We start from the raw sequence: 21,456 nt of genomic DNA, 5'->3' as shown, positions 1-21,456 counted from the left end.
GTGGTTGGTTGGTTGGTGGTTTTTTTCGAGACAGGGCTTCTCTGTGTAGCCCTGGCTGTCCTGGAACTCACTCTGCAGACCAGGCTGGCCTCCAACATAAAAGTTCTTATCTGGTGTGGTGATTCACTTGTAATCCTCAAACTTTAAAAGGCAGGAGAATTACCACGAGGTTTAGGCCAGTCTGCTCTACATGGTGAGTTTCAGGTTGGCCAGGTATACAGTGAGAACCAAAAAATGCAGTTCTTGAACTGTACTTGGCATACATGGTAGACTAGTACAATTGCCCTTAGTACATGAATTATGTAATAGAATATTATTTATTTACGGTATAATTTACTTTGCTTTTTTTTTTAAGATTTATTTCATATATGTGAGTATACTGTCACTGTCTTCAGACACACCAGAAAAAGGCATCAGATCCCATTACAGATGGTTGTGAGCCACCATGTGGTTGCTGGGAATTGAACTCAGGACTTCTGGAAGAGCAGCTCTCTCCAGCCCTTATAAATGTTTATAAATGTTTTGCCTACACAAGTGTATGAACACCACATGTGTACCTGCTAGAGCCCCTAAAACTGGGGTTACAGAGAGGTGTAAGCCATCATATGGGTACAGGGAATCAAACCCCTGTTGTTTGCAAGAGCAACTGCTCATTTTATTTATGTAGCTCCCCATTTTATTCTATTTAATTTTTGTTGTTGTTGTTTTGTTATTGAAACAGGATGTTGCTATGTAGCTCAGGCTGTGCTTGAACTCATTATGTAGGCGATGATTTTGAAGAAGTCCTGATCTTCCTGCCTCAGCCTCTGAGGGGTTATAGATTGGCATGGTATTGTGTGGCAGATCTTTCTGTTTGTTTAGTTCAGTGGTCACCCTGTGGGTTATGACTATTGGGGCTATATATCAGATGTTTACAGTATATTTCATAACAATAGCAAAATTAGTTATGAAGTAGCAATGAAATAATTTTATGGGTGAGAGTCACCATACATGAGGAACTATATTAAAGGGCCAAAGCATCAGGAAGGCTGAGAACTATTGGTTTGGTTGAGTTTTGAAACCATGTCTTTGTAGCCCTTGCCAGCCTGGAACTCACTACTTTTTCAGGCTGGACTTGAACATGAAGAAATTTTCCTCACCCTTTCAGGTACTGGAATTATAGGCATATGATACTATGTCAAGCTCATTTAATTTAATTTTTGATGTATATTTAGGCCTAGAAATCTGAGGAGCAAAGTTTACTATGCCTGGATACTTCAGAGTTTGCATGAATTTTTGTTTGCTAGGTATCTTAGTCACTGTTCTATTGCTATGAAGAAACCACTGACCAAAGTAACTCTTAGAAGAGAGCATTTAACTGGGGGCTGGCTTACAGTTTCAGAGGCTTAGTCCATTTTCATCATGGTGGGAGTATGGTGGCACACATAGCACTGGAGCAGTTGCTGAGAGTTACATCCTGATGCATACACATACAGATGGACAGGCAGACAGACAGACAGATAGACACTGGACTGGTTTGCTTTTGAAACGTCAAAGCCCACTCCCAGTGATATACTTATTCTAATCCTTTCAAATAGTTCCATTCCTTTGTGGCTAAGCATTTAAATATGAGCTTACGGGGGCCATTTTTATTAAAATCACCACATTAGGTATATTGGATCATGCTTTATATTTTTGTAGGTTTCTAGTTCTAATTATTAAGTATCACTTAATTTTCTCTTGAATTGCATGCATAGGTTGGAAAGGAGAAAATGCTCAAGGTAAAGATTATGAAGATTCATCCTTTGGAGAAAGTTGATGAAGAAGCTGCTGAGAAGAAATCTGATGGGGCCTGTGATTCTCCATCAAGTGACAAAGAGAATTCCAGTCAAGTGGCTCAGGACCTCCAGAAGAAGGAGACAGGAGGCAAAGAGGATGAAGGCAGGAGAGAGAGTATCAGTATGTATGATGCAGCCTTGCTCCTGAGCAGAGACGGCGCTCATTTGTTACGTAGAAATCTAGCATTCTGTAGCAGCCACGTGTATAGTTAGGTTTTTATATAGCCATGATTTTATTCATTATTCAAAAAGCCACTAACATACCAACAACGTGACTTAGGGCTTAAGACTCTCTAAATAATTAAGACCATTCTTAACTGGGATGGTAAAGAAAATTGGATTTCTTTTAATTTTCCTACCATTTTTGTTGTTGTTTGTTTGTTTCTTTTGAGTCAGGGTCTGAATATGTAGTCTAGGTTGGCCTCAAGTTTGGAGTGGTCCTCTTGTCTCTGTCTCCTGAATTCTGGGATTACAGGTATGCACTAAGATACACCTAGGACTCTTTCTTACTCTTTTGTTCTTTTTTGTTGATTGGGGTTTTTTTCCCCCTTAATCAAGGTCTTACAATGTGTAGCCCTGGCTGGCATAGAACAGAGATCTCCCTGCCTCTGCCTCCCAAGTGCTGGAATCAGTGATGTGTGCTACCACACCCTGCCTCTTGCCTTTACTCTTAAAGCCAAAACATGTCCAGGAGTGTGGAGAGGGCAGTAATCCAGGTAGACAAAGGACATTCTAATCCCTCCTATCTTCACAGTGCAAGCTAGTGTGTGGCTTTTCTGTTTGTAGGAGACACTAGAATTCTGAAACACTGTGTTAACCAAATATAATTTTTATAGATCTGGAGACTAAGATAATACTTTACAGTTAGAAGAACTAAGAGCATTGCTCACTTGGAAAACTTCTCTTAGAGTGTTCCTTAGTTTGGATTTCTGTTGCTGTGATGAAAACACAATGACCAAAAAGCAAGTTGTGGAGGAAAGGGTTTATTTAGCTTATACTTCCAGATCTTATTCCATCATTGGAGGCAGTCAGGACAGGAACTCAAGCAGGGCAGGAACCTGAACTGGAGCTTATGCAGAGGCCATGGAAGGGCGCTGCTTACTGGCTTGCTTCCCCTGGTTTGTTCAGCCTGCTTTCTTATAGAATCTAGGACTACTAGTATAGGAATGGCACCACCCACCACGGGCTGGACCCTTCTCCACTGATCACTAATTGAGACAATGCCTTGCAGCTAGATTTCACGGAGGCATTTGCTCAACTGATGTGATGATTCTAGTTCGATTCTAGTTCATTCGTCATGCAAAACCAGCCAGTACAGACTGTTACCACACCCTAAGCCTTTATTATTTAAACTTAAGACTCTTTAAATAATGAAATTAATTGTCCTAGAATCCTTTTGTCTCAAAATGAGCACACCGTATTTGGTATATATGATCTATAACTGTTGAGTGATTGAATAATTTTACCTCACTATTTTAATAGCCACTTTTTCTGCTGTTCTTTCTGTTGTGTCCAGATGTTTTGGATCCATGCTGAGTATTTTAGAAGTTCTTATAGTAGTCGTCTGAAGGAAACTTCTGAGACTAGTTGTAGCTGCCCTTTCCATTTTATTTTACTGTGTTTTCTGCTTCGTTGAGAAACAAAGCATATCTGTACCATTTCCAGGTTCTCTTTGAAACTGAATCTTTATTTATTTGTAAGTTTTTCTATTTTTATTTGTGAGTGTGTGCCCTGTGTGTGCAGGGCGCAGAGACACCACGAAAGGGTCAGCCCCCTGGAGGGGTGGCATACACTGCTAACTGCTGAGCTGGAGGGGTGGCAGGCACTGCTAACTGCTGAGCTGGAGGGGCGGCAGACACTGCTAACTGCTGAGCTGCCTGATCACCCGAGGGTGAGAATTGTTTTCACGAGGAGCTGACTGAAGACGCTATCTTCTTTCTCTTCTCCCTCTGACTGGAGAATTGCCCATTGGGATACCAGTGATACTGAAACTGAGGTCATTCCTGAAACATTAGTACCCACAAATTGAGGAGTTTAGGCTTTGACGTCCTAGTTAGGTTTTAATTACTGGGATCTAGTGATATTTTAATGTATAGAAAGGGGGATGGGAAGAATTGAATTATGTTACAAAACTGAATGTTTTCTCTAAACAGTTAAGATTTCTATAGGAATGTGATAAAATTCTAGTTTCTATAGTATTTTCTTGGTGGGGGCAAAAGGGTTAATATATTGGACAGGACCATGTTAACTCTATATTCTTATTTTGGTTTGATATTTTATTCTTTGTTTTTTTAACTCTGGTCCTCCTATTCGTACCTCCCAGCAGTCGGAATTACAGCTAGGCAAGCCACCACACCCAATGATACTCTTCTGTCCAGTTTATTCCGAGAGTCTTGAGAAGACTATCTTCTGCACATGCTAACCAGTAGTTGTTTCCTTTGTATTGATTATGATTTAACTTGTCTGACTTTTTATTTGCTTTTTTTCTTGGGGACAATGACTCGAGTAGGCTAGCCTCAGCTCACTGTGTATCTGAGGGATCTCCTGATCTTTCTGCCTCTACCTGGAGAATACTGGGTATTGTTATAGGTTTATATCGCCATAGTTGGCACTTTTTCTTTGCAGGCTGTTATGACAGCCTCGAACTATAATTTGCACTGTGACCCAGACTGGCCTTACTGTGTTGAGTTCTGGGGTTACACGTGTATCAAATGTGTGATTCCATGCCTGTATTAATTTCTGCCTTTTAATGACTTAAACAGTTTCTAATCAGGTTGCAGATGACTTTTTACTTGCCAGGTACAGAGATTTATTTTTTAAGACCTGTTTTACTTTTCTGAATTTTCAGAGATTTCATGTATGTTGGTATATTGCCTGTGTATGCGTCTGTGCACTACTTGCATGCCCACTGACCTTTGAGGCCAGAAGGTTCCAGATTCCCTGCAATTAGAGTTACAGATGGTTGTGAGCTGCTGTGTGCTGGGAATCAAACCCAGGTCCTCTTGTTGTTGTTTGTTTTTGTTTTGTTTTTAATCTTAGATTTACTGTCTTTTCTGTGTGTGGGTATTTTGCATATATGTCTGGGTACCACATGCATTGCAGAGCCCATGCAGATCACAAGAGGGCAGTAATTTTCCTGGAACTGGCGTCACAGAGGCTTGAGTCATTGTGAGTGCTAGGAACTGAGCCCAGCCTGGTCCTTGCAAAGAGCACCAGTGCTCCTAACCGCCTCGCCATCTCTCCAGCCCGGTGGTTTTAGTGCTTTTGTTAGATTTAACACTGACATATTTCTCCTGTTACACTTTATTTTTTTATCCATTTCTTTATTTTATGTGTTTAGGTGTTTTGCCTACATGTGTGTGTATACCATACGGACACCTGGTGCCACAGAGGTCATAAAAAGGCATTAGGTCTTCTGGACTGGAGTTACAGACAGTTGTGAGCCACCATGTGGATGTTAGGAATCTAACCCAGGTCTAAGTCATTTTTCCAGCCCATATTCTTTTAGGTGTTTCCTGCTCACTTTCTGGAATATTCCTTTTCTGTACTTTGAGAGCATTCTTGTTTGGCAGCCTGTATTGTGGGATTGTAGACATTTACTTATCTGGTTTTCTGCATAGTCTAGCTTGTGGAAGTTACAGGTATTCTACCTCATCAACCAGTGCCTGGTATAAGTGAGGGACTGAATGAAGTTATGAGTTGTGAGTAAATAAGTTGAATTACAATAATTTATTATTTTATTTGCTAATTTCCTGTTGATTTGACTAGATGACAGAGCGCGTAGGTCTCCACGAAAACTTCCTACTTCGTTAAAAAAAGGAGAAAGGAAATGGGCTCCTCCAAAATTTCTGCCTCACAAATATGATGTGAAGCTACAGAATGAGGATAAGGTTGGTTAAATCTCTTACGCTAATAGATTTTAAGAAACTTTTATAGGAATGGTTTTCTTGGAGAAAATGTGCTAAGGAAAAATGTAAAGGAATGTCTTTGTCACAGAAATGTAAAGTTATATGATAACTCAACTCTGATACTGCTTTCTAGATTTCAAGCTAGTCTGTACCCTTAACACAGTTTACTATTGCTTTTTTATCTTTTTAAATCTCCCTTGCTGGGTACTGAACGCAGGGCATTGCTATGCTAGGCAAATATTCTACATGGAGTTACATCCCCAGCCCTCTTTCTGTAATATAAGGTGTTTGGCTTTAACCTTTTTAACTTTTCATGTAGGACTAAGACTCTTGTATGTTAGACAAGTACAATCACTGAACTATTTCCAGCTCTAGTTTTTATATATCTTTCAATATGTTCAGAGTCAGGATGTATTTAAAAGCAGTTGGCAAGAGTTTATTTCCTAGCTCCTGGTAATTGGGATATGGAAGCAGTATGTTCAGGAGTTAAAGGTCATGTCACACAGTGAGTTTGAGGGCAACTGGGCTACATGAGACCTTGCAGTAGAAAACAAAAGGTTTTTTTTGTTTTTTGTTTTTTAAGATTTATTTGGCCACGCGGTGGTGGTGCATACTTTTAATCCCAGCACTTGGGAGGCAGAGGCAGGCGGATTTCTGAGTTTGAGGCCAGCCTGGTCTACAGAGTGGGTTCCAGGACAGCCAGGGCTCCATAGAGAAACCCTGTCTCGGAAAAAAAAAATGATTTATTTGTTTTATACATTTGAGTACACCACTATTGCTCTCTTCAGACACACCAGAAGAGGGCACCAGACCCCATTACAGATGGTTATGAGCCACCATGTGGTTGCTAGGAATTGAACTCAGGACCTCTGGAAGAGCAGTCAGTGCTCTTAACCAATCATGTGTTTGTTTTCATAGACAACACTTTCATACAAGAAGCAGCTCATCCCTGAGGTTTAACCTTGGAAAGATCTTCTATGGGAAGACCCACCAGCTGGTTCTTTGTCTTCTGCTTCTGAGAAAGGGTCTTGCTGTATATCTATCTGCTGGCCTAAAGCTGGTGGTGTAATCCAGGCTGGTCTGGAATTTGTAACAGTCATCTTGCCGCTGTGCCCTGAGTGTTGGGATTAAAGATGTACACCATTACTGCCCAGTTCCCTTTGGAAACAGGGTCTGGCTATGTGTTACCCAGGCTAGCCACAAGCTCACTGTCTTCCTACCTGAGCCTCTGACTGCTGAGTGCTGAGATTATAGGTGTGCACCACCAAGCATGGGTCCGTGAAGGATGGGTCTCTGGGTAATACTCTCTCTTCCTCTTTTGCTATTAAGTGACTTCCTAAGACAAAGTCGTATCTAGGTAAGTTGCTGGTGTGAAGTTGAATGATATACTTACTTTAATTGATATTTATTGACAAATAACTTATTTTGAAATTTTTTCTCAAACTTTTGCCTTACCTTCTAATGTATAGTACCCCCTCCCCAAGGCAGACTTGTGACTTTTTGTTGTGGATATATGTTTTGTTCTCACTGCTTGACTGCTTCCCATCCCAGGATTGATTTCTTTGTTATTTTTTCACCTAGATCATCAGCAATGTGCCAGCAGACAGCTTGATTCGAACAGAGAGACCACCAAATAAGGAGATACTTCGATACTTTATTCGGCATAATGCCTTACGTGCTGGTACTGGGGAGAATGCACCTTGGGTGGTGGAAGATGAATTGGTGAAGAAATACTCCCTGCCTAGCAAGTTCAGTGACTTTTTACTTGACCCGTATAAGGTACGGTCACTATTAATGTTGGGCACTAGCTACATAATGCCTTGGTAGATAAGATTCTTTTCTCTACTAACTCAGACTAGAATTAGATTCATGGCAGATGTTGAACCTTTAACTGCAGATAATTCATTCAGGACCTGATGCAGAGACCATGGAGGAATGATCCTTACTGGCGTGTTCCCGTGCTTGCTTGGCCTGCTTTCTGTATAGCTCACAGCCACCTGCCTAGCCTTGCGGTGGCGCCCTCCATAATGAGCTGCGCCTTCTCATAGCAATCATTACTCAGAAAAGGCTTCACAGGTTCACTCGTGAGCAGTCTGGAGAAGCATTTTCTCAGTTGACATGCCTCTTTCTGGATTCCACTGGTCAGTGTCACGATGAAAAAATACTAACTGGGATGCCAGAACTGAGCTAGGCGTAGTGGTCTGTGCCTTTAATCCTAGCACTGGGATCACAGAGACAGGTAGATCTCTCAGCCTAAAGCTAGCCTGGTTTTCATAGTTTCAGGACAACAAGGGCTATGTAGAGAGAACCCTGTCTCTCTCTGCATAGAAAACTGATGGAAAACTGATTTTGTATATAAGGCAAGATAACTTTGACAGTCCTATAAAACTTGGAATATATAGCTTATGGGACGTTAATAGAAACCAAGCATTTCCCTCTTGAGACTACATTTTCCCCTCCTCTTGATTTGTCCATTTTGATCTTTAAATCACTTTTAATGGTATATCTATTAGTATTATTTTATGAGTGGGGAATTATCTAATTAGAACCAAATAACAGTGGGTGATAAACTGACATTGGCTTAGGATTTCTTTTTTGTTTGTTTGTTTGTTTTCTCTTCCATCTTCCCTTTCATCTCCATTTTTCTTTCCATCTCTGTATGAGGATCTGGGCTCAGTACCCAGGACTATAGCAAAAACAAAACCGAAAAATACCTTCCCAGCTAACTTCCTGGCTAAAAACAAAGGCTGAGGTAGTAAACTCTATATAAATTGCTCTCAACCTCCTGCTATGCTGTCATCAGTGAATTAGTTAGAAGAGAAAAGCATTGAGTTTGGTGATAGAATACCTGTCCATTGTGAGAAGCCCTGGATTCCATCCCATATGCAGTAAGAGACTGGAGTTCTGTGTATGAAGTGTGCGTGTGTGCGTGCATGCATGCTTTTGTGTGTGTGTGTGTGTGTCTGTGTGTGTGTGTGTGTGTGTTAGTGTTAGCACATGACTTCAATCCCACCACTCAGGAGGAGCCAAGTGGATCTCTTGAGTTCAATACCAATCTAGTCTCTATAGCAAGTGCTAGGACAACTAGGACTACATTTTTTTCAAGGAAAAACAAACAACAACAACAACAAAAACCAACCCACAGGAATAGAAAGAAATCAGGTCTGTGAGGAGGCTGGACAGATGGCTAAGTGAGGAAGAGCACTTACTTGCTGTCAAGGCCCAGATTCAGCTCCATCATCCGGTCGCTCAAAGCTGCCTGGAGCTGTGGCTCCACTCCTACAGATTTGACACTTGTGGCCACTCAGGTCCCCTGCATTGACAAAGTTTTGTAATTGGTCTAACTGCTTAGATACGCTATTTTTATTATTAAATTCAGATTGAATTGCTGCAGATTGTTTCCTTGTTGTTATCAACCAAGAAATGTTTTCTTTGACTTCTAGTCGTGATGGTGTTATGCTCTTTGTGATGGGAACAAATAGAATACTATCCACTTTTTTTTCTTTTGGCCTCTCATGTTACTGTCTTAAGTAGTTAGCAATGAGAAAGGACCTTCACCCAAACAAAATTTTTTCATTCTTTTTCCTCCTCTCTATTAATCTTGTAGAGCTGTGCTGAGTGGGAAATCGAGGAGACCCTCAGCACATAAGTGGTTTTATACTTTTTCAGATCCCCCTGAGTCCAGCCATGCCGGCTCCCATTTGGCTGTGACTACCCAGCATGCTCCATGCTGAGATGATCCAGCTCCTGAAGGACTGACTGCTCACGCCGGGAGCCGGCCTGTTGGGAGGGGGTTGGGTGAGTTCATTTCTTTTCATTTTTTTTTTTTTCAGAATTTTTTTTTTAATTGAAAATAGAGACTGGGACTCTTGTCCATATTATTTCTTAACACTGTACTTCCAAGTAGTTGTCAAAGCAGCTTATTGTAACTATGGATTCTTTTAACCGTTCTAATGATACCTGTTAAAGGTATCTGTTTAAAATGTTAGAACAGAACTGCCTTGATTAGCCTCTTTTTCCTTCCACTTTAAACACCCACCCGAGCATCAGCAGGAGTGTTGGTGTGTGTGTTCTGTTGTGAGGTTGTTGGGCTGCTTGAAGAGGGGCAGCTTGGGCGCATATACTGTTTTCACTTGCAGCTGGCGATTCAGGAAGTCTCAGAAGTACACTGCTCTCTGAAACACTCAGAGTATTGTTGTCTATGAGGGGAACCTTAAGTCATCCTTTTTTTACTTATTTCTCATTAACATTTTGATATTTAGTCCTGGAAAACTACAAGTAGGAAATTCTACAGTGGGGAAAGGTATCCCAGGAGTTGTGGCTAGAGTTTGTATTCTGTATGATGGTGAACCTCTGTCCTGAGAAGGGGCTTTCGGGAACAGAACATTCACTTTTAACCATGCACTAGTAATGAGCCAGCTAAAGGACTAACCCTGCATCTCTTACCCTCCTTACCTGGCACAGGCCGGGTCAGGGGCCTGTGCCAGGATGGCCTGTAATTCTGAAAAGTCAGCTTGGCCTTCAACGTTGGCCTTGGCTCACTTAGTCAAAAGGAGAGTTTAATTGCAGACTCTTCTCTCAGACTCTTTAGCTTTGTGTGGTTCTGTGGGTCTGTTTCTTTGATTCTGTCCTTAATGCTTGAACTGATCCTCCTTTCCCTTCTGAGTGTGAGGATAGCAGGCGTGTGCCACCATGCCAGTTAGCCCTGTCCGTTCAAAATGGTTCCTCCTGCATAGCGGCTTCCTGTAGTACAAACCATCCAGTAGTCTTTTTCCTGTTAGCTAAAATGAGTTTGACTGTTTCATTTAGTTTGTATTTTAGCTGTCAACTTTACTGTTTTGGCCTTTTTTAGGTCTTTTGTTTTGAGACATGGTTTCATGTAGCCCAGGCTGAACCTGCCCTTTCCCTCCTGCCCCAGTCTTCCAAGTGCTGGGATTATAGACTTATAATTATGTTGTTTAAAATATTCAAATCAGTTAAACATTTAAACACTATTTTAAACAGAAACTCCTTTTGTGACCAGTAGACTAGTCACACCAGTGGACTAACCTTTGAGGTCTTTTTGGTTTGTTTTTGAAACTGGGTCTGACACTGTAGCCTCATTTGTTGACCATGAAGAAATTCTCCCACTTTCCAAGTGTTGGAATTTCCCATGTGCCTTTTTGCTTTATTTTTGATACAATGCTTCACATTATGTAGTCCAGGCTGACCTGACTCAAACATGAGACTCCTTCTGACCTGACAGTCTTTCTCCCTCCACCTCTGGAGGTCTGGAGTTACAGTGTGAGCACGCATGCCAAGCCCCCTCTCAACTAATTCTAGGTGAGGGAAATGAGGCATGGGAGCTTGAGAGACAGAAGATGTGAGCAGTGGGGAGGGAAGGGGACTACTGTGAGAGGGGCCAGCTAGGCTCTCTTGGTGTGCCAGCAATGGATGTGTTGTAGTTTCTGTTCTAACCTTGCTTACAATGAACCTGTATAGCCTGGGCCAGAACAGAATGGGCTTTTCCAAGTAATTGCAGAATATGAAGGAAGGAAGTTGTTTGTATTAGATGGATTGTAATGATTGCCTAGAATTAAGTTTACGGATTTATTTATTTTATGTGTATGAGTACGCTATAGCTGTACTGATGGTTGTGAGTCACCATGTGGTTGCTGAGATTTGAACTCAGGACTTTTAGAAGAACAGTGCTCTTAACCACCGAGCCATCTCTTCAGCCCTAGAATTAAGTTTTAAATGGTGAAGGGTGGAAACCAGTCCTGGTGCTCCAGAGTCTTGACACTATCTTGGGCGTTATAGTGAGATTCTGCCTTTTTGTTTATTTGGAGGGGATTTGTCAGCATGTTTCAGACAGGGCTCACTGGATATCCTGAAACTTGTAAGTCTTCATGCCTGTGTATCTTGAATGCTGGGATCATAGGTGCAAGTCACTGTGCCTGGCTCTGACATCTCACCTATCAAAAAAAGATAAACAGGTTAGGATCTTTAAAATGTAGTAAAATTAATGGATTTAAAGTTTTGTGGGATACTCTGGGTGGTGGTAGCATACGCCTTTAATCTTAGGAGCCACAGATGGGAGGATATCTGTGAGTTCTATCTAGGCCAGCCTGGTCTACAGAGGTAGATTCAAGACAGCAGGGCTATACGGGGAAACCCTGTCTCAGAAAACCAAGACAAAAGTCTTATGAGATTGGAGGATTGTAGACTAGAGTGGCTGAGAGAATGAAGTGTCAGGACTGGCAGTACAGCTCGGTGAGGAAAGGTACTTTGTGTACTAAGCTCCTGGGTCCAATCCCTACGACCCACAGGGTGGGAAAGGAGAACCAGCCCCCTCTTGTTTCCTTCTGACCTCCTCATGCATACCTTGGCATGTGCACAGCACCACCCAGCACACATATGCTTAACCCACCTAAGATGAACAGTATAGAAATGTGTAAAAAGAATTTTAAAGAACTGTATAAAATAAGTGGGAATTCACAGTACTTGTAGTTAATATAGTCATAGAAGTGAATTTATCCTTGTGGGAGAGAACAAAGAGGAGCTCGAGAACCCAAGCACCAAGGCCAGGAAGAGAGTTCTTTACCTGAGCAGTATTATTACCATGCTACATAAGTGTCTTCACAGGAATGCTTGCCTCTGGGTTGAGACTAAGCATTTATATAGTATATTCTACTTACAGCACAAATTATTGAAACTGACATAAAAATTGAAGGTTGAAAATCTAATTCTATTTCAGGAATGGGATTATTCCCTCTGGATGTGTGTGTGTGACCCCCCACCCCCATTTTCAGGGATAGAATACAGAGTTTTCATGTTAGGCAAGTGTTGTGCATTGAGTCAGTCCCTCACTGGGAAGGTACTCCACAGTTGAGCTGCACCCTCAGGTTGAGAGTAGTACTTCTTGAAATCTTGAGGTGCTTCTGTTTTTAGATCAGTCATTTCCCATGGCTTTGAAAAGTCAAAGATTGACTTTGAAAACTGTATGCATAATTTTTATGTGTTGTTGCTGGAGAAAGTGTTCATAGAGTTCATTAAAATAGTAGAGAACCACTAATGCACAGGGAAACATAAAGCTAGCTGTGTATCAAAAGCATCTAACATTCAGAGGACTTTGTTGCAGTGCTGGAGGTAGAACCCAAGTCCTCGCATATTATAGAAAAGCATCCTACCACTGAGCTGTACAGCTCCACAGTGCACAGTTTGGGCCATGGGGACATGAGATAATCTAAAGTGAGTCAGGATGTCCCCAAACTTGGTATGTAACAAGGGTAGAGTTTAAATTTTTGATTCTCCTGTTTCCACCTCCTGAGATTGGGGATCACTGATCCTGCCTCCGCCACATTGGTCAAGTGTAGCTTTGCCTTCAGACAGGTCTTGCTGTGTTGTAACGCTGGATGTGAGACTTTACAGTGCTTAGATAGTGCTTGCTACACATAATTTTTAAAAGTAATTTTGCTTCTGTTCTTAAATTTTAGTATATGACTCTCAATCCCTCTACCAAGAGGAGGAATACTGGATCTCCAGACAGGAAGCCCTCAAAGAAACCTAAAAGAGACAGTTCTTCTCTGAGTTCCCCACTAAACCCTAAGCTGTGGTGTCATGTACACTTGGAGAAGTCGTTAAATGGCCCACCACTCAAAGTGAAGAACTCAAAGAATTCCAAGTCTCCAGAAGAGCATTTGGAAGAGGTGATGAAAATTATGTCCCCCAACAAGCTACACAGCTTCCACATTCCTAAGAAAGGCCCATCCGCCAAGAAGCCAGGGAAGCACAGTGACAAGCCTCTGAAGGCCAAGGGCAGAGGCAAAGGCATCCTGAATGGACAGAAGTCCACAGGCAACTCCAAATCACCCAGCAAGTGTGGGAAGACTCCTAAGACCAAAATGAAGCAGATGACTTTGTTGGATATGGCCAAAGGGACTCAGAAGATGACCCGCACCCCACGGAGTTCTGGGGGTGTACCAAGGTCTTCTGGTAAACCTCATAAACACCTGCCTCCTGCAGCTCTGCATCTGATTGCCTATTACAAAGAAAATAAAGACAAAGAGGACAAGAAGAGTGCTCTGTCCTGTGTTATCTCCAAAACAGCACGTCTCCTCTCCAATGAAGATAGAGCCCGTCTTCCAGAAGAGCTCCGGGCTCTTGTCCAGAAACGCTATGAGCTCCTAGAACATAAAAAGAGGTGGGCCTCTATGTCTGAAGAGCAACGGAAAGAATATTTGAAAAAGAAACGACAGGAGCTAAAGGAGAGGTTGCGGGAAAAAGCCAAAGAACGGAGAGAGAAAGAAATGCTGGAGAGGTTAGAAAAGCAGAAGCGATTTGAAGACCAGGAGTTAGGTGGCAGAAGCCTCCCAGCATTCAGGCTGGTGGATACCCCTGAGGGGCTCCCCAACACACTTTTTGGGGATGTGGCCCTGGTTGTGGAGTTCTTGAGCTGTTACTCTGGGCTGCTGTTGCCTGATGCTCAGTACCCTATTACTGCTGTGTCCCTGATGGAAGCCTTGAGTGCAGATAAAGGTGGTTTTCTGTACTTGAACAGAGTGCTGGTCATCCTGCTACAGACGTTACTTCAGGATGAAATTGCAGAAGACTATGGAGAACTGGGAATGAAGCTGTCAGAAATCCCCCTCACCCTGCATTCTGTTTCAGAGCTGGTCCGGCTCTGCTTGCGCAGGTGTGATGTCCAGGAGGACAGCGAGGGCTCAGAAACAGATGATAATAAAGAGTCTACACCATTTGAGGACAACGAGGTACAGGATGAGTTCCTAGAGAAGCTGGAGACATCAGAATTCTTTGAGCTGACCTCAGAGGAGAAGCTACGGATATTGACAGCTCTGTGTCACCGCATCCTCATGACATACTCTGTGCAAGACCACATGGAGACAAGACAGCAGATGTCTGCAGAGCTGTGGAAGGAGCGACTTGCTGTGCTGAAGGAGGAGAATGATAAGAAGAGAGCAGAGAAGCAAAAGCGGAAGGAGATGGAAGCCAGAAATAAAGAAAATGGCAAAGAGGAGAACGTGCTAGGCAAAGTGGACAGGAAGAAGGAACTTGAGAAGATTGAACAGCAAGTGGAGGTAGAAGCAGATGACATGATCAGTGCTGTCAAGAGCAGAAGGCTGCTTAGTATGCAAGCTAAGAGGAAGCGGGAGCTCCAGGAGAGAGAGACAAAAGGTAAAAGTCTGTCCTCAGCTTCAGAAAAGCCCTTTCACGGGTACAAGAACAGAAAGTACTAGAATAATGGTAGGGTATCTGTCATAAACTAGCACTCACTAAGGTGCTTTTGTTTTCTCATAGGTTTAAGATAATTAGCTCAGCCCTTTCTGAAACTTACTTTGTAGCTAAGCCTCCTGCCTCATCCTCCTGCCTCAGTCTACAGAGCATTAGGATTACAGGCATGAGCTGCCATTTAGCTCAGCAGCTTCGTGTGCTTACATGCAATTTGTGTGTGCACGCATGCATGTGTATTTAGATGCTGGGGAGATGCTCTTGCAGGGAAAGGTCATAACTACTTCCAAAGAATCCAGCATCCCCTTCTTGCCTCCAGTCATGCAAGTGGTGCATAGACATATGCAGGCAGAACACCCACACATACTTACTAAATGAATACATAATTGAGGGACCTGAAGCTAGTAGTAAGCCATGAAGTAATAACCACGTATCCATAGCAGTTAATATGCTGTGGCTGCTGCATGTGCATAGACTATGTCTCTCTTTGTTACTGTGTCTGTCTGTCTGGTGTTTTGTTTGTCTGTTTGTTTGTTTTGAGACAGTCCCACACTGTAGTTCAGGTTGGCCTTGAATTTAAGGAAATTCCTTTGCCCTGGAATTAAATATGTACACCAGAGCATTTTTCTGAGAGGTTCATCTGTGCTATAACATGTAAAACAGTGTGTTGGAAGAAATCAAGACATAAAAGACAATAAATAATCTTTCTTAGTTGCAAACTATTCTCCCCATCCCAGAAGAAACCTCGAAAGGCATTCCTTGTTCTTAGCCTGTGACAGCTACCGGTCTCTCTGGATTTATGTGCTCTGTGCATTTCATTTAAATAGAGTCCCATTGGGCCAGTAAAAGAATTCAGTGTCAGTTCCTGCCACACCTGGCTATTTGAGATTGCTCCTGGGACCCACAGAGCAGAAAGTGAGAACTGACTTCTACAAGTTATCCTCTGTCCTTTACACATACAGGATAAATAAATGTAATATATATGTGTTATATATATTAAATAGAATCAAAGTGGGCTGGATAGGTGGTTCAGTGATTAAGAGAGCATACTGCAGGCGGTGGTGGCGCACGCCTGTAATCCCAGTACTCAGGAGGCAGAGCAGGCGAATTTCTGAGTTTGAGGCCAGCCTGGTCTACAGAGTGAGTTCCAGGACAGCCAGAACTATACAGAAACCCTGTCTTGAAAAAACCAAATCCAACCCCCCCTACCCCCCCCCAAAATAAAACCAAAAGAGAGCATACTGCTCTTTGAGAAGATACGACTTCTGTTCTCAGCCTATCAAGTAACTTAAAACTGCCTATAGTTCCAGCTTCAGGGGGTCTAACACCATCTTCTGGCCTTCTTGGACAACTGCATTCTCATGTACACACCCTCACACAGACACATGCACACCCATAATTAAAAACAATAAAAATCATATAATCTACTTTAATGTTGTATTTCTTTCATTTGAATGGTTTCAGGATTCACATGTTAATTGGTCACTGTTCACCAGTCAGTGGACAGTTAGGTTGCCTGCATCATTTGGCTGTTACACCTCTGTAAGCATCTCTAAAGGATTTGTCCAGATAGTGCTTTTGGGGTATATGCCTGGGAAAGGACTTACTGAGTCCTGGAGCCATGCTTAACCATTTGAGGCGTTAGTTCCCTGGTCATTTACAAAGAGGCTGTATAGTTCTGCATCCCTGTCCCCAACATGGGGGTTAGGGTGTTTTCCATGTTTTCACCAGATCTATCTTGAACGGTTACTGCCTTTAATGTTTACTTTTATACTTATCACTTCTGTAACTGTTGTAATTATATAGTTACTCAGTCTAGAGAACTTTATTAAAGGCCACAGATTCTATACTGGATTATATTTTTGTGGTTCAGGGCTCAAACTGAGAGTTTTAGATGTGTTAGGCAAAGCATTATACCACTACCCCCAACATTTCTGTTTAGTTTTTGGGTTTTTGTTTTCTGAGACAGGGTTTTTCTTTGGAGCCCTGGATGTCCTGCAACACAGTCTGTAGACAAGGCTGGCCTTGAACTCTAAACTCAGATAATCTGCCTGGAGTGTTGCAAATAAACACACCACGCTGTTGTTTAGTTTTGTTGAGGTTATCTCTCACTGCCTGGAGCTCTTCTCATAGTGTGTGTTCCTGGCTGACTTCGAACTCAGAGACCTTCCTGAATTCCAAATGCTGGGATTAAATGTGTGTGTATTATCAAAGCCTGCCTGCCTTCCTCTCTCCCTCCCTCCCTTCCATTCTTCTATACATCCTTTCTTTCTTTTGATAGATAAGATTTTACCTTATTTTTAAAATATTTGTTGACAAATGTATTTTTTCCATCTCACTATGTTGTATGTATGATCATCAGGGAAGATATAATTTAAAGATTATGACATTGTAAATACCCGTCTTATGTATGTAGAATTATGTATGTAGTAGTAGAATTTGATAGATAAAAACTTAAATGCTAGATTGATAGATTATTTTTATTGAGTAAAATTCCATATATTAACCAAGTTGGAGACCAGCTTGTTATATGAGACTGTCCCAACTCCATTATTTTCCCCCATTAATGAAGTAATAACATTAATTTTTGACTTATTTTTATTCTTGTTTATAATTGCTTTGTCCTTATGAATGTATGTGTCCCATAGGCCTGTCTGGGATCTTTTAGAACCAAAGTTACAAATGGTTGTGAGTTGCATGTGAATTTGCTGAGAAGTGAACCGAGGTCTCTGGAAGATCAGCAAGTGCTCCTAGGCTCTAACTCATTTCTCTAGCCCCCAAGAAATAACTATTTAAAAAAAAGTCATGTGGTGATGGTGGGTGCCTTCAAAGCAGGGAGGGAAAGGGGGACAGGCAGACAGATTGCTATGACTTCTAGGCCAGCCTGATCTAAGTCGTGACTTCAAGGATAGCCAGAGCTACACAGAGAAACCCTGTCTTGAGAGGTGTGAGTAGCACAGTGGCACCACATTTAATTTCCATACTCTGGGGGTAGGAATCCATGAGGTCAGGACAGCCAAGGATATATAGTGAGATTCTGTCTGAAGGAGGAAAGCTTTCTGACTAGCCACATGTTAGTTGGTGCGTGTGCGTGTGCGTGTGTGTGTGTGTGTGTGTGTGTGTCTGTCTGGAGTTTGGCTTTGCATGCTAGGTAAGCCCTCACTGAGCCTTGTTTCTAGTTCTGTGACTATTACTGCTGCTCTTTTCCTGCCCGAACTTGTTTTTTTTTCTCTCCTGTCAGTCACATTAAGGACCTCAGCACTCAGGAGCAGGCAGGCAGGCAGAGTTGAAGGCCAGCCAGAGCTGTATACAGACCTTGTATGTATGTATATCCAGCCTTACATGCATGCATACATACATACATACATACATACATACTTAGATAAGTTGTCACAGGTTCTTCTTGATTGAATTAATTTTTCTTTTCTGCACAGGGTTTCTCTGTGTGGCCCCGGATGTCCTAGAGCTCACTCTAAACCAGGCTGGCCTTGAATTCACAGAGATCCACCTGCCTCTGCCTTCCTAGCACTAGGATTAAAGGCTGTACCACCCCTCACTCCCATGCGCACCCCTGTCTTGACTGATATATTTTCTTTTTAATTCATCCTGGTCTGTTTAGGGGTCCTGTGGTAGTGAGGGGTGAGACATCTTAAGGAATATGTGAGGATCATAGATGATCATGTTCTACCTTACATGGCAAAGGAATGAAGGTCCACAAACACATGCTTCATGCAGACTTTTGTTTTTTAATCTTCACCAGTGAGGTTGGAACGGGAAGCTGAAGAGGAGCGAATGCGGAAGCACAAGGCCGCTGCGGAGAAGGCTTTCCAGGAAGGGATTGCTAAGGCGAAACTCGTCCTGCGCAGGACACCTATTGGTACAGACCGCAACCATAACAGGTAGGTTGCTCAGTTTCTGTGTCTCTGAGTGGTCATAGTTGTTACTAGTTGGGAAGCTAGCTAAGGTGCTAGAAATGAGCTGTTTGAGTTTCTCAGTGTTGTTTGTAGCAATGATTGCTCCTTGTTCAGTTATTGACTATTACTGGTGTTAGATGCTACGGTTACAAAGTTAGATAAGACAATCTCCCAGGCCTGTTGGTAGCTTATATCAGAGCTCTTGCATAAACCATGGGTTCTATTCCCATGATTAAGAAAAAAGTCTTCTCTTGTCCCTAAGGGTATCATTGATAGGAAATTTAAGTAATGCAGATAGTTAATCCAAATACGAAAATGCAGATGTAATCCAAATAGTTAATTTTTAAAAAGTTCAGTATTTTAGGAGAGGTGGTTCAGTGGTTAAGATCACTTACTGTTCTTGAAATTACTTTTCTTGGGTTTGGGTCTCAGCACCCACATAGTGACTCATAACCATTTGAAACTCTAGTTCCAGGGGTTCTGATACCCTCTCTAAATTCAGTGGGGTATCAGTCATGCATATATACATGAAGGCAAAATACGATACACTTAAATTTTTTTCTTTTAGGTAAGGTATTTTAAATTCATTCATTGTATGGAACCTAATGGACAGAATAGACAGAAATGACACAGACATTAGATGAGGTCCAGATGCCAAGGCATCTTTATTACCCCGTCTTTCCTTACAACTCTTCCATATCATTTGTGTCAGCAGTGACCAGTGCTACCTCTGCTTGTTAGGCAGCCTGTATAGAGGTAAAGCGACACAGCCTTCTTCCTGTCCACTGTCGCACTTATGGGTGTTACTAATTAATCCTTGTTGTGCTTTGTAGATACTGGCTCTTCTCAAATGAAGTCCCGGGATTATTCATTGAAAAGGGCTGGGTCCATAACAGCATTGACTACCGGTTTAAGCATCACCGCAAAGATCACAACAATTCACCTGATGATGATTACTGTCCTCGAAGTAAGTATATCTGCTGCAGAGGCTGTTGACATAAAGCAGTGCTTCTCAAGCAGGGGTGGTGGTCGAGTCCCCTTTGCAGGAGTTAATAATCAGGCTTTATGGTTGGGGGTCACTACAACATGAAGAACTGTATTAAAGAGTTGCAGCATTAGGAAGGTTGAGAACCACTACCTTGAATGTGGTGTCAGCCTGCCACAGGCGGGAGGTGGTTATGCCAGAAAGCTTTGAGTAAATCTGATCTGTGGAGCAGCACAGGACAAAGCACTGCGGGGTACTGTTTTCCTTAGTGAGTGTGGCCGCCTAGGAGCTGTCACAACACCACACCTAGCTCAGGAACCTGTGCTGCTCATTGCTGTAGCAGAAAAGATTTAAGGACTGTTTCTTTTGAATGTGTTTTGACCTTCCTCTTTTATAAAGATGAAACATTTTGATTTGTTTGAAGCAGCGCCTTGCTATAGTTCAGGCTGGCCTAGAACTGTCAATCCTCCAGCCTCAGCCTCTTGAGTGCCAGGATTGCAGGTGTGTCCCTCCACCCTGGCTTTGAAATATTTTAAGCAGAGCCTGTGGTATAGGATCCACACTGAGGACTGACTTCCTGTGTCCCCTTTTCCCAGCTGGCTGTTTTCTTTATTCCCACCCAGCTTCTAAGTGGAGGAGAGCACGCAGAGAGCAGAGAGCCTAGTAGCCCCGTTCCTAGCTTAACGAGGGCAGAGGAAGAGCTAATACTTGTGGGTAGTGGATTTTACAGAAATAGCTTTCAGAGTTTGTACCTTGGAAATGTCTGTAGAGGCAAGGCCTCAAGCCTAAAATTGAGGTAGGAGACCAAGAAACAGTTATTTGTCCTTTTTCTCTGCCTTTTTTGTTTGTTTGTTTTTAATTTTTTATTTATTTTGTTTGTTTTTTGTTTTTTTCAAGACAGGGTTTCTCTGTATAGCTCTGACTGTCCTGGAACTCATTCTGTAGACTAGGTTGGCCTCAAACTCAGAAATCCACCTGCTTCTGCCTCCCAAGTGTTGGGACTAAAGGTGTGCTTGACCACTGCTTTTTAAATTACTTCTGAAATATCTTGTATTGTTTAAAGGAAATTTAGGTGTGCTGGGGATTCGACTGCAAAAAGGACAGATAAGGTCCTGAATGTCACTTCACTGCAAATCTAATAAGGAGAAAAATAGTATCTCATTTTAAGTCAGGGACTGCTCAAGTAATCTCAGCACTTAGGAGCCTGGGGCAGGAGGTTGTGAATTTGCAGCCACCCTGCTCCATAGAGAGATCCTGGGGTGGGCGCAGGGGTGAGTCCATAGTTGTAGTTCCTTGGGAGGCTGAAGCAGAGGGATTGCCTAAGCCCAGTCCTTGAAAAGGACAAACCAGGGAGCCCAGGTAACCCGAGGTGGGTTTGAAGTCTGTTTTTTTAAGTATGTGCGTTTTGTGTGTGCGTATGTCTGCACTGTGTGCATTTGGTTGGTGCCAGGGAAAGTCAGTGGAGGTACCAGATTCTATGGAACTAGAGTTCCAGATGTTAGCTGCCATATAGATTCTGGGATTTAAACCCTTTTAACCCCTGAGCCCTGGCTTTGGACTCTTTGATGTAGCCTAGGACAACCATGAACTTTTGATTCTCCTGC

General features: G+C 42.4%; 1 protein-coding gene across 2 annotated transcripts in view; it reads left to right on the top strand.

Annotated features, from left to right (window-relative positions):
* Positions 1–21,456, top strand: part of Baz1b (bromodomain adjacent to zinc finger domain 1B) — a 57,454-nt gene that overhangs the window by 13,691 nt on the left and 22,307 nt on the right. For both annotated transcript variants that reach the window (XM_052168756.1, XM_052168755.1), the window contains 6 exons: positions 1,737–1,938; positions 5,586–5,707; positions 7,307–7,504; positions 13,201–14,899; positions 18,714–18,852; positions 19,701–19,834. In XM_052168756.1, coding sequence (XP_052024716.1) covers positions 1,737–1,938; positions 5,586–5,707; positions 7,307–7,504; positions 13,201–14,899; positions 18,714–18,852; positions 19,701–19,834 — 2,494 coding nt within the window. The remainder of the gene's footprint in view (positions 1–1,736; positions 1,939–5,585; positions 5,708–7,306; positions 7,505–13,200; positions 14,900–18,713; positions 18,853–19,700; positions 19,835–21,456) is intronic.

This window comes from Apodemus sylvaticus, chromosome 22 (genome assembly GCF_947179515.1).
Source record: "Apodemus sylvaticus chromosome 22, mApoSyl1.1, whole genome shotgun sequence".
NCBI classification, from domain to species: domain Eukaryota; kingdom Metazoa; phylum Chordata; class Mammalia; order Rodentia; family Muridae; genus Apodemus; species Apodemus sylvaticus.
Note: the sequence above shows the minus strand (reverse complement) of the source record. Positions and strands in the feature narration are given on the sequence as shown.